At 45.5% G+C, this 13,140-nt stretch overlaps 1 protein-coding gene across 2 annotated transcripts in view; it reads right to left on the reverse strand.

Annotated features, from left to right (window-relative positions):
- Positions 1-13,140, reverse strand: part of LOC126293536 (alpha-protein kinase 1-like) — a 310,049-nt gene that overhangs the window by 34,363 nt on the left and 262,546 nt on the right. For both annotated transcript variants that reach the window (XM_049986804.1, XM_049986805.1), the window contains exon 3: positions 8,232-8,815. In XM_049986804.1, the coding sequence (XP_049842761.1) occupies positions 8,232-8,815 (584 nt within the window). The remainder of the gene's footprint in view (positions 1-8,231; positions 8,816-13,140) is intronic.

A 13,140-nucleotide genomic window follows, 5' to 3' on the forward strand; every position in this document is an offset into this window, starting at 1 on the left:
TTCTTCATCTTCGATACTGAGAAACAAATCTGTTTACTGCAAGCCCTTTGCTTTCCATATTTTGAGAGGTGGTAGTATAGACCAAAACAAGAGTCAAATGGCTCGAAGCACTATGGGACTTAACATTTGAGGTCATCAGTCCCCTTGACTTAGAACTGTCGTCCCGTGTGGCCGAGCGGTTCTAGGCGCTAGAGTCTGGAGCCGCGCGACCACTACGGTTGCAGGTTCGAATCCTGCCTCGGGCATGGATGTGTATGATATGCTTAGGTTAGTTAGGTTTAAGTAGTTCTAAGTTCTAGGGGACTGATGACCTCAGAGTTAATTCCCATAGCGCTCAGAGTCATTTGAACCCATTTTGAACTTAGAACTACTTAAACCTAGATAACCTAAATACATCACACACACCCATGCCCGAGACAGGATTCGAACCTGCGAGCGTAGCAACAGCGCGGTTCCGGACTTAAGCGTCTAGAACCGCTCGGTCACAGAGGCCAGCAGACCAAAACAAGAAGAAAAAAATGCGCAGTAAACATGGGCTCTTAAGATACCGGTGTCTTAAGAGGTACGAGAATTTCTCCATGTTGTCTACTGTCGAACACATTTATTCTGCTGAACAAAGGGTCATAGATCTTAATTCCACAAGCTGCGATATCATCGGGAAGAAACAGTGACCCGTATATGTAATAAGTTTCCTTTAATTTACGTCTATGGTCACAAACTTAAACCTAAATAAACGAAGGACATCACACACATCCATGCCCGGGGCAGGATTCGAGCCTGCGATCTTAGCGGTCGCACGGTTCCAGACTGTAGCTTCTAGAACCGCACGGTCACTCCGGCCGGCTTTGCGACTGGACTCGTGATTTCATGTGAGAAAGGTCATAGTTTGTTGTAATTCACAGAGATTACCGGTTTCCGTCTTTAATGACCATCATCAGATCTGTTTCATAAAAAAAACAATGTCGTAATGTACTGCAGCCATAGTGGCATCGTCAAATGTTAAATGCTGTGCTGGTGCTGATTCCGCATTTAAATGTTAAATGCGGTGCTGGTGCTGAGTTGAAACACTTAAGACTGGCCATCAAATTTCCCAGACATGAACCTTATTGCGCATGTATGAGAAGTCTTGCAACGTGCTGGGCTGAAGAGATGTCCACCCCCTCGCACTCTGACGAATGTACGGACAGCCCAGCAGGGCTTATGCTGTCCGTTCCTTCCGGCAACACTTGAGGCTCTAGTGGAGTCCATACCACGTCGTGTTGGGCATTTCTGCGTGATCGCGAGGGCCCTACACGATATTAGGCAGGTGTACCAGTTTCTTTGGGCCTTCACTACATATTTTTCTATCTATATCGAAGTTGTTCGCTTCGAGTGCTGTAGTTTCAAGCTGGTTAGCTTTGCTTTGGCAATGGTCTGCTGATCGAAACTTGTAGCTCTGAGTCTAAAAATAACAGGCTGATGGCCATCTAGCATGAAGTTTCTCAATTATTTGACAGCTATAAAGCGCCAGCTCATTACAAATCTACAGAGGGGTCCAGAAAAATGTATCCACTGTTTAAAAGTCCATAACTGGTAAAATAACTGACGGAGTTGTCTCATCTTTGGTAGTGTAACAGTTTGTAGTTCCGGCAATCGCCACACAAGCATTGTATTGCGTTGTTTTGTTTTATCAGATGACTGTCGCCAGATAAGCAGTGTTTTGTTCTTAGTTGTACCTAGCTACTCGAGTAAACATGGCTGGCGCAAGGCTTACATTCGATGAAAGGGAGTCAGTTTTGAAGTGGTATTTTAAGTACGAAAGCATTGATGAGGTTCAACGGTAATGGCGAAATGAGTATTAAACAGAGCCACCGACACGTTTAACGATTCGTCGCATTCGAGACAAATTTGAAGCAGAAGACTGTGTTAAAGATGTACACAAACAATGATGTGGATAACCTGTAACAGTAACAAGGCCAGCTAACTCCCGTCGTGTGTTACAACAACTCACTTGCTCGCCACAGAAGTCTGTGAGACAGTGTTCCCGTGAAACTAGAGTGAGTCGGTCAAGTTTGCCAGGAGTAAATGTGTGGTGTGGGTTCTCTTACCGGAACTTGATTGGGCCATTCCTCTTTGACGGAACAGTTACTTGTGAGGTGTACCTTCAGAAGCTTCAGACATCCATTGTACCTGCCATCCGAGACTTGTACGTAGACGGAAGAGTTTACTTTCAACAAAATGGTGCCCCAGCCCACTACCAAAATCGTGTTAGGGCATATCTCGACGAAAATCTACCAGGGAGATGGATAGGCCGTAGAGGTGCTGTGGAGTATCCACCACGTTCCCCACACCTAACTCCTCTGTACTTTTACCTGTGGGGATCACTAACGGAGGTCGTTCATCGACAAAAGCCACGCACTTTGGATGAACTTCGAGAATCCATCGTACATTCATGTCTAAATATCCAACTGAACACGTTGCAGTCTGTAGCTCGTGCTGCAGTTCGGCGGCATCGTTTGTGTGTGGATGTTAATGGTGACCATTTCGAACACCTATAGTGATATCTTGAAATCGGACTTTAAGCTACAGTTTCACTAAAAATGAGACCGTCAATTAGTTTGCAAGTTATGGACTTTTAAACAGTGGATACATTTTTTTGGACCCCTCTGTACATCTGTACACAGCTTCATTGGATACGGTTTCCATTTCAAGCTCGATTCGAACTTGCTTTCCAAATAGCCCTCGAAAAATTATTTCTCAAGAACAAAAAAAAAAAATTTGTTATTTTTTCGAACACAGCGGAAAATTACTCAAACAGCCAAAGAAATCATTAAATTAAAAGCAGGAGAAAAATAATAAAGTAAACATGTTTCTAAATGGCTGCCGCGAGACATGTATCAAAACGTATATAAGACCTGCTATAAACAGTGCGAGCCGTTTAGGCGCCGTACCGAGTGTGTAACGTAATCCGGCGACGCCCTCTCGCCGGACTAAGTCGGTCAAGTTTGCCAGGAGTAAATGTGTGCTGTGGGTTGTCTTACCGGAACTTGATTGGGCCATTCCTCTTTGACGGAACAGTTACTTGTGAGGTGTACCTTCAGAAGCTTCAGACATCCATTGTACCTGCCATCCGAGACTTGTACGTAGACGGAAGAGTTTACTTTCAACAAGATGGTGCCCCAGCCCACTACCAAAATCGTGTAGGGCGAATCTCGACGAAAATCTACCAGGAAGATGGATAGGCCGTAGAGGTGCTGTGGAGTATCCACCACGTTCCCCAGACCTGACTCCTCTGTACTTTTACCTGTGGGGATCACTCAAGGAGGTCGTTCACCGACAAAAGCCACGCACTTTGGATGAACTTCGAGAATCCGTCAAACATTCATGTGCAAATATCCAACTGAACACGTTGCAGTCTGTAGTTCGTGCTGCAGTTCGGCGGCATCGTTTGTGTGTGGGTGTTAATGGTGACCATTTCGAACACCTATAGTGATATCTTTAAATTGCACTTTAAGCTACACTTTCACTAAAAATGAGACCGTCAATTAGTTTCCAAGTTATGGACTTTTAAACAGTGGATACATTTTTTTGGACCCCTCTGTACATCTGTACACAGCTTCATTGGATACGGTTTCCATTTCAAGCTCGATTCGAACTTGCTTTCCAAATAGCCCTCGAAAAATTATTTCTCAAGAACAAAAAAAAAAATTTTGTTATTTTTTCGAACACAGCGGAAAATTACTCAAACAGCCAAAGAAATCATTAAATTAAAAGCAGGAGAAAAATAGTAAAGTAAACATGTTTCTAAATGGCTGCCGCGAGACATGTATCAAAACGTATATAAGACCTGCTATAAACAGTGCGAGCCGTTTAGGCGCCGTACCGAGTGTGTAACGTAATCCGGCGACGCCCTCTCGCCGGACTAATTTCGAGTGATAGATTAGCTAGTGGCCTTCCAGGGATGAGCCCCGATGCTTCAGCGAATTTCGCACGCATAGCTCCCTTCTTGCCGGGGCGTGAAAGACCCGGTCCTCAGAGCGGGCACTGGACACGCAATGTGGTGGGGTCGGCACGCCTACAACACACACACACGGGTGGTCACGGGCTTCGAGCTTCCGGCATGGACCGGCGCGGCTAAACGCCTCGCTCGTTAATCAGGACCGCCTCCTCCTGCTCATACAGACGGAGAAGTGTTTTGCCGGCGCTGCGACACGCAGTCTTGATCTTGCCTGTGAATGTGAGGGATTCCGACCGCTGCTAGCGCGCCTCCGCCCAGTAGAGTGATGGACGAGCTGGCGGACAGGGTTTTGGCGCAGTCGAGAGGCGCTTTGCGCGATGCAAAGTGCCCACGCCACTTTTGTCGGGTCTGGGAACCGCTTAAAAGAGAGGAGACACAGTGAGAAGTGGTGTGTGTGTGTGTGTGGCGTCAAAGAGAGCTTGTAGCGAACTAGTGGGTGTAAAAATAATAGCGAAAAAGGAAACAGGGCGGCTATATCCCTTATGCCGAACCTACTGACCGGACTCTTGCACAGGTAACACCAATACACAACAGAGAATGTCCAGTTAAACACCTTTCAGCCGTCTGGCAACACCGTCTTAATCTTGGGTTTTGTCTGCCGACTTTTCTCGGAATGCGCGGAAGACGATGAACATCATGCCACTCACTGTCTCTTAGTCTTCAGATTGTGTTGCTAACACCATGACTCATCTGTTGTGATGATGCAGATATCCGTAGACGTGTGACCACCGTGTTTCGAGAGATTTGCTGGCGGTATCCAGCGGTCTTATGACCAATGTTAGAAGTGTGTGATTACTTTGAAGGGCAGTAACGGTATCTGGTTTGTAACTCTAGTTTCCTCCATTTTCTGAGGCCTGTCAGTGAACATTTCGGTTGATAATTATCTACGTAATGATGAAAAAAAATAGTTTTTAAACGCCCTGTATAATGCGGTGGACTGGAACGACACGAGGAGAATGTGATTCATCAGTAGGCCCACATGCTGAATAATCTCATCGTAAACAGAATGATTCTATGTGCTCTGACACAAAAAATAAAAATAAATAAAAATAATTTCTTGGTGGGAGTACGGCTCACACACAGAGGGTTCCGTAAAAAGTTTATTATGTATACATAAACAGTTCATCCATTCCCGAAATCGAGAATGCTGACCATTTTTTCTTTTTACCGATATTGATACTAGCAAGATATCGGACCCAGGGATACCAACATTTTCGAGAAATTTTTGAAATAATAATACAAATGCGACATAAAGTCATGAAGGAGGTAGGCAACCATTATTGTAACAGTCAACATTCAAGTTTACTGGGTCGCAATGGTGAAAGTCAAATATCAGGCAAGGAATTACTTTACTGCTCATATGAAGCGTTTGGGAATTCATCCGTCATCAGACATCCAGGAGCGATTACTGCACGTAGGTAGGGCGTTACAAGTTGTATGTGAAACAAACATTCACGGAGTAGTGTGCGAATCTTTGCTTCACATACAGCTCGAAGCGCCATGTACACTTGCAGTAGTCGCTACTGGACCTCTGATGATAGATAAATTCCGAAACGCTTCATATGAGCAGTAATGTTATTCCTTGCCTGACGTGTGTCTTTTGCCACTGCCACCCCATTTCCCTTTACTTGTACTGAGAAACCTTAGTTCTCGCCGGATTTCATCATTGTAGATCAAAGGGGAAATATCTATAGACAAAATCAAACGATTCGAAATCCAGGACGGAATCTAACACTATTATGAAAAGGACAGTTGCTATTCACTATGTCGTGGAAATGCTGAGTCGCAGATAGGGACAACAAAAAGACTGTCAGAAAATAAAGCTTTCGGCCAACAAGGCCTTCGTCGAAAACCGACAAGACACACACACACAAATGTCTCTCGCTGCTGACTCCAGATCGAGTCTGTGGTCATGCTTGTGTGAGCTGCGTTAGTGTGTGTGTGTGTGTGTGTGTGTGTGTGTGTGTGTGTGTGTGTGTGTGTGTGTGTATTTTGTCTGTTTTCGAGGAAGACCTTGTTGGCCGAAAGCTATATTTTTTGACAGTCTTTATGTTGGGCCTATCTGCGACTCAACATCTCCACTACATAGTGAATAGCAACTGTCCTTTTCATAATACTGGAAACACCCTATGGGTATTCACAAGTTAGTTTGCGTGCATTAAAATATGCAACGGATATAGTCGCCTTTTTTTTTGATTGCATTGACTTAGAAGCTTCAGTATTTTATACCACCAAGGGTCCATGCATCTGCATGTGACAGAAATTTCATCTTTATACGTCTACCCGTTCATAGCGATCGTATACGGGTACTGTTTTTACAGAACCTCAAAGAGGTACATTTATCGTCCCGTCGACGGAGATTGAATTAGGGACAACCCATAAGCGCAGAATGGGGAAGGATTTCGTCCATGACGTTTTCAAAGGACCATCTCGGCCTTTACCTTAAGCGATGCACATAAAGTACGATGACTGAACGGGGAATCGGAATGTCGACCTCCCACCTGCGAGCTCAGTGTCGCCTCGCTGTATTTGAGACGTTCAGCACAAACAAGTTACGTATCCTAAAATGTTCATCAGCCTGTCTCGAGCTGAAGCAACTCTGCGAGCTAATCTGCGTGATGCAGAATAGCCCGCAAGTTTATCAACTCAAAAGGACGCCACTGTCTCCCTGGATAATTTACCCTCTATCATTCACCTCAGCTCGGGCACTGGCTCTGTCTAACCTCCCCATTCCGGAAAACATCTCTTAGCGGGTTGGGTCACCCGGGTGCTGAAATATGTAAAACTGCGGCAGCTAATGACAAATCGATGACCCGATGGAGGCAACTGGGAAACGACATCTGGGATAAAGGCCACGTCATTGACGAACGTGGGACGAGATGCTGAATTACTTACCAGCGCTTTGTTCTCCTTTCGAGAAGGGGTCACGCCGCTTGCACGTGCGACCTTTTACTGAGAAGCGACTCTGCCGTCTTTCGTGGCGAAGTAAATACATCAGTGCCATCGGATGCTTAAAAAAATGGCTCTGAGCACTATGGGACTTAACATCTATGGTCATCAGTCTCCTAGAACTTAGAACTACTTAAACCTAACTAACCTAAGGACAACACACAACACCCAGCCATCACGAGGCAGAGAATATCCTTGACCCCGCCGGGAATCGAACCCGGGAACACGGGCGCGGGAAGCGAGAACGCTACCGCACAACCACGAGATGCGGGCTCAAATACTTATTTCTTTCTACACAGTAGGTTTAGATAGGTTTAGAGAGTACATCGAAGACCTCTGTGGGGTAGAGGACTTGCCCGATGACGTATAAGAAGAAGAAATACGAGTTTATACTGAAGAAATGGTGCGGGGGCTTCAGTATTAGAATCAGAATTTAAAAGGGCCCTGGAAGACTTAAGGTCTGATAAGGCGGCGTAGATTGATACCATTCCATCGGAATTTCCAAATTGAATGGCGGAGTTGACAACAAAACGACTACTCACGTTGGCCTATGGGACTGGCGATATACGTGGGGGATGTTTCCAGAATGAGATTTTCACTCTGCAGCGGAGTGTGCGCTGATATGAAACTGCCTGGCAGATTAAAACTGTGTGCCGACGCCCAGGCTGTGGCTAAGCCATGTCTCCGCAATATCCTTTCTCTCAGGCGTGCTAGTTCTGCAAGGTTCGCAGGAGAGCTTCTGTAAAGTTTGGAAGGTAGGAGACGAGATACTGACAGAAGTAAAGCTGTGAGGACCGGGCGTGATTCGTGCTTCGGTAGCTCAGATGGATGCCGGCACGGTAGCTCAGCGTGTTCGGTCAGAGGGTTAGCTGCCCTCTGTAATAAAAAAAACTGAGTTCATAGATCAACAACGAACTTAAAAGGGTGTCTTGCGACGTCTGCCCCGAGCAGAAAAAACGAACAAACACGAACAAAATGAGATTAGAAACAAAACAAAAGAGAGAGAGAGAGAGAAAAAAGATGGTACAGCACTTGCCCGCGAAAGGCAAAGGTCCCGAGTCTCGGTGGGGCACAAAGTTTTAATCTGCCAGGAAGTTTCATATCAGCGCACACTCCGCTGCAGAGTGAAAATCTCATTCTCAATCCAAAGTTGTTTATTTCAGCGCCTCTATCAGCTACTTCAACTCGTGCCAAACTTTTCTAATCAACCCGTAGGGTCAGTGCAATTGCAAGCAATGCGTTTCGGCAGAGCGCGGACTTTCATCCTCGTGCAGGTGGTACTCACCAGTGTTGCGTTGTTGGAGATCGGCGAAGGCGACGACCGTGACGAGGTTGTTGCGATCACCGGCGGCGCTGCCGCTGCCGCCGCTGCTGGTGCTGTTGCCGTTGTCCGCTGCGGCCACCGGGTTGTTTTCTTCATCGCTGTTGTTGCCGTTGTTCACGCTGTTGCAGCCGTTGCCCGGAGCTAGCGGGCTGCGCGCCGAGCTAGAGGCCACTAGCGCGTGCTGCTGCTGCTGTTGTTGTTGCTGTTGCTGGTGATACTGTTGTTGTTGTTGCTGCTGGTGCTGTTGGTAGAGCTGATGCTGGTCTGGTGCTGACTGCCAGTCGCGCGAGAAGTCCACTCTGTACTGGTAGGAGTCCTGTGCGAGGTAGGTGGCGTCTGCAGGAGAAGATGGTGGGCTGTGTTGTTGCTGGTGGTGGTGATGCAGTGGTGTCTCCAGGATGTTGAGCTGGTGCTGCTGGTGGTGGTGGTCCAGTGTGTTGAACTGTTGCTGGTGATGCCCCAGCGGGCTGAGCTGGTGTTGCTGCTGCGACTGCACCATGGCCACCGACTGCCCGTGTGCCTGCCCCTCGAACTGGTCGCTCGGGCTGATGACATGGCACAAGATACAGTCAGTGTTACAGGGCTTGGGCTTCGAACTGAAAGTACAGAACAGTGTTAGAAATTGTTTATGCATAAGCAGAGTTGTTCAAAATGGTTCAAATGGCTCTGAGCACTACGGGACTCAACTTCTGAGGTCATCAGTCCCCTAGAACTTAGAACTATTTAAACTAAACTACCCCAAGGACATCATGCACATCCCATGCCCGAGGCTGGATTCGAACCTGCGACAGTAGCGGTCGCGCGGTTCCAGACTGAAGCGCCTAGAATCGGTCGGCCACCACGGCCGTCAGCAGAGTTGTGCTCTACCAGAACTACATAAATGATATAGCATTGCTAGAATTGATAGGGAAAGAGACGTTACCATTATAGGCAACTAAAACATCATAATTCCATCTGTCAGTAGAAACCTCATAATAGCAGTAACCAGTAACTCCATTACCAAAGAGAGATTTAAAATTACATCTATTTCTCTAATCTGCAAATAACTAGGCTTCTACTAATTAGTTACACATGCAGCATCATTAGCTGTATAACATTGTTTTTTTTTATTTTATTTTATTTTATTTTATTTTTTTTTTTTTTTTTTTTTTTTTTTTTTTTTTTTTTTTTTTAGAAATCGTGCATGCTTCTCCTTTAAAATGTTGCGAGTAAGGTTTTAAGGGACGGAAAAGAACTTCCATGGTTAAATAGCCGTGTTAGAAAATGCTACGTAAAGAAAGAGCATTTAATCTCAGATTCAAAAAAAGGTTCAGATGGCCTTGAGCACTATGGGACTTAACTTCTAAGGTCATCAGTCCCCTAGAACTTAGAACTACTTGACATTAACTAACCTAAGGAGATCACACACATCCCATGCCTGAGGCAGGATTCGAACCTGCGAGCGTAGCGGTCGCGCGGTTCCAGACTGTAGCGCCTAGAACCGCTCGGTCACCCCGGCCGGCAGCGGAGTTGTGCTCTACCAGAACTACATAAACGATGTAGTAAATAGTAAGATTACCAGTAGCATTGCTAGAAACATTACGATTATAGGCAACGAAAACATAACTCCATCTGCCAGAAACCTCATAATGGCAGTAACCAGTAACTCCATCACAAAAGAGAGATTTAAAATTACATGGATTTTTCTAATCTGTAAATAACTAGGCCTCTACTATCTAGTTACACATGTAGCATCATTATCTGTATAACTTTTATATCTTTTTAAGAAATCGTCTATGCTTCTCCTTTAAAATATTCCGAGTAAGGTTTTAAGGGATGGGAAAGATCCACCACGGTTTAAGAGCCATGTTAGAAAAGCGCTCCGTAAACAAAGAGCACTTAATCTCAGATTCAAGAGAAGTAAAAACCTAGCCGACAAAGGTTGTGGTCTAACAGAACTACAAAAACGATATAGTAAATTGCAAGATTAGCAGTAGCATTGCTAGAATCGATAGGGAAAGGAACATTACGATCATAGGCAACGAAAACCTCATAACTCAATCTGTCAGTAAAAACCTCGTAATTGCACTATATTTGAAAGCAAATACCGAAAGCTATCTTAGTTTAAAATCATCAAACGCAACGGCCTTTTTCCCTACTGACGAATTACACGTTCCTTTTATGAAAATAACGGATTACAACAGTAAAAGCCACTTTATTATTAGTCAATAAGCCCGCTCTCGGTAGCTGAGTAGCCAGCGCGACAAAATGTCAATCCTAAGGGCCCGTTTTCGATTCGCGGCTGGGTCGGAGATTTTCTCCGCTCAGCGAGAGGGTGTTGTCCTAATCATCATCATTTCATCCCCATCGACGCGCAAGTCGCCGAAGTGGCGTCAAATCGAAAGACTTGCACCCGGCGAAAGGTTTACCCGACGTAAGTCCCTAGTCACACGACATTTACATTTTTACATTAGTCATTAAAGGAAAATATTTGCTTTATAACATTAAAACTTTCGTTGCTGAAATATATTCAGTTATCAGCAGAGGGCGGTGTCCTGTTGCTGCCACATTTCGAGATGTTTCCTATTCGTCATCTTAGGGAATACGTGGTATGAAAAATCTGAGCTTTTGCGTCTACGCAGTCATAAGATACGGCTACGTATGTCACTGTATTTTAAAACTCGGAAACTCACTCACCAAACCTATAGATGTCCTGTGAATACACACAGTTGAGTAAGTACGAAACCCTCACCCACGAGTCATATTTGCACTCGTCAGGCTTTTTCTTAACTTTTTTATGTCTTCTTGTTACCATGTGCTACATTGCACCGAGACTTCTACATACATATTTTGTATAGCACTGTGTAGTGCATGCGACAAGGTAATTGGCATTGCACCACATGTTAGGGTCGCCTTCCATTCACTTTCTTTGTTTTCCTTCAGAGACTATTCGTCAGCCCTCACTTGTACACGTTTTAACAACTACTTCTGACTCCCCGCTCTTGGGCAATATTTACTCGTAGAATGTGTCGCAGGATTTCGAACCACTCTCCTTTGTAGAGTTATTACACTTCTCAGTTAATGACGGTCGGTGAGGCCTGACACGAAGCCGACGTTCCAAAACATCTGAAAGGTGTTCTATAGGATTCAGGTCAGGACTCTGCGCAGGCCAGTCCATTGCAGGGATGTTACTGTCGTGTAACCACTGCGCCACAGGCCGTGCATTATGAACAAATGCTCGATCATGTTGAAAGATGCAGTCGCCATCCCCGAATTGCTCTTCATCAGTGGAAAGCAAGAAGGTGCTTAAAACATCAATGTAGGCCTGCTATGATAGTGTCACGCAAAACAACAAGGGGTGCAAGCCCACTCCATGAAAAACACGACCACACGATAACACCACCGCCTCCGAATTTTACTGTTGGCACTACACACGCTGGCAGATGACGTTCACCGGGCATTCACCATACCCGCACCCTGCCATCGGATCGCCACAATGTGTACCGTGAGTCGTCACTCCATACAACGTTTTTCCACTGTTCAATTGTGCAATGTTTACGCTCCTTACACCGAGCGAGGCATCGTCTGACATTTACCGGCGTGATGTGTGGCTTATGAGCAGCCGCTAGACCATGAAACAAGTTTTCTCACCTCCCTCCTGTCATAGTGCTTGCAATGGATTCTAATGCAGTTTGGAATCCCTGTATGATGGTCTGGATAGACGTCTGCCTATTACACATTATGACCCTCTTCAACTGACGGCGGTCTGTGTCAGAACAGACAAGTTCGGCCTGTACGCTTTTGTGCTGTTCGTGTCCCTTCACGTTTCCACTTCACTATCACATCGAAAACAGTGGACCTAAGGATGTTTAGGAGTGTGAAAATCTCGCGTACAGACTTATGACAGAAGTGACACCCAATCACCTGACCACGTTCGGAGTCGGTGAGTTCCGCTTCCACCCCATTCTGCTCTCTGACGATGTCTAATGACTACTGAGGTCGCTGATATGTACCTGGCAGTAGGTGGCAGTACAATGCACCTAATATGAAAAACGTATATTTTTGGGGGTTTCCGGATACTTTTGACCACATAGTGTACATGTATTAACAGGAACAGTAAAACAAGAGAACAACAAAGACTCTAGCGGGGAGAGCAGCTCCCTGACGCGCAGTGTCTGTTAACACCTTGCAGTAGCGCTGGTGTGGTACGGGTTATTCTTCGTGGTTTACTATTCCTGTTAATACACGCCTATAAAAGTAATAACGCACTAGACCAATATGGAACCCCCACTGTCGAATGGACCTCTAAACTTCCAGTTTAAAAATCATTTTGTTTGTAACAGGAAACTAACGGACGGTTCATGTTGACGGGCGTCGTCGTACAAAAGAGCATTATGTGTCTGAACTGGCTACAGTTACACGGTACAAAATCGAAACAGGACATATCTGGCCGAACACCAGAGAAAATGCGCCTGACTACTTTTAGCAAAGAAAAATACATTTCAAATGGCTCTGGGCATTATGGGACTTAACTTCTTTGGTCATCAGTCCCCTAGAACTTAGATCTACTTAAACCTAACTAAACTAAGGACGTCGCACACATCCATGCCCGAGGCAGGATTCGAACCCGCGACCGTAGCGGTCGCGCAGTTCCAGACTGTGGCGCTTAGAACCGCTCGGCCACTCCTGCCGGCTTTAGCAAAGACACGCGATATTGATCGTGACCGGGCCAAATATCTCACAAAATAAGCCTCAAAGAAAAAAACTACAAAGAACGAAACTCCTCCAACTTGAAAGGTGAAATCAGATGGCGCAATGGTTGGCCAGCTAGATGGCGCTGCCACAGGTCAAACGGATATCAATTGCGGTTTTTTTAAAATAAGAACCCCCA

This window comes from Schistocerca gregaria, chromosome 10 (genome assembly GCF_023897955.1).
Source record: "Schistocerca gregaria isolate iqSchGreg1 chromosome 10, iqSchGreg1.2, whole genome shotgun sequence".
NCBI lineage: Eukaryota > Metazoa > Arthropoda > Insecta > Orthoptera > Acrididae > Schistocerca > Schistocerca gregaria.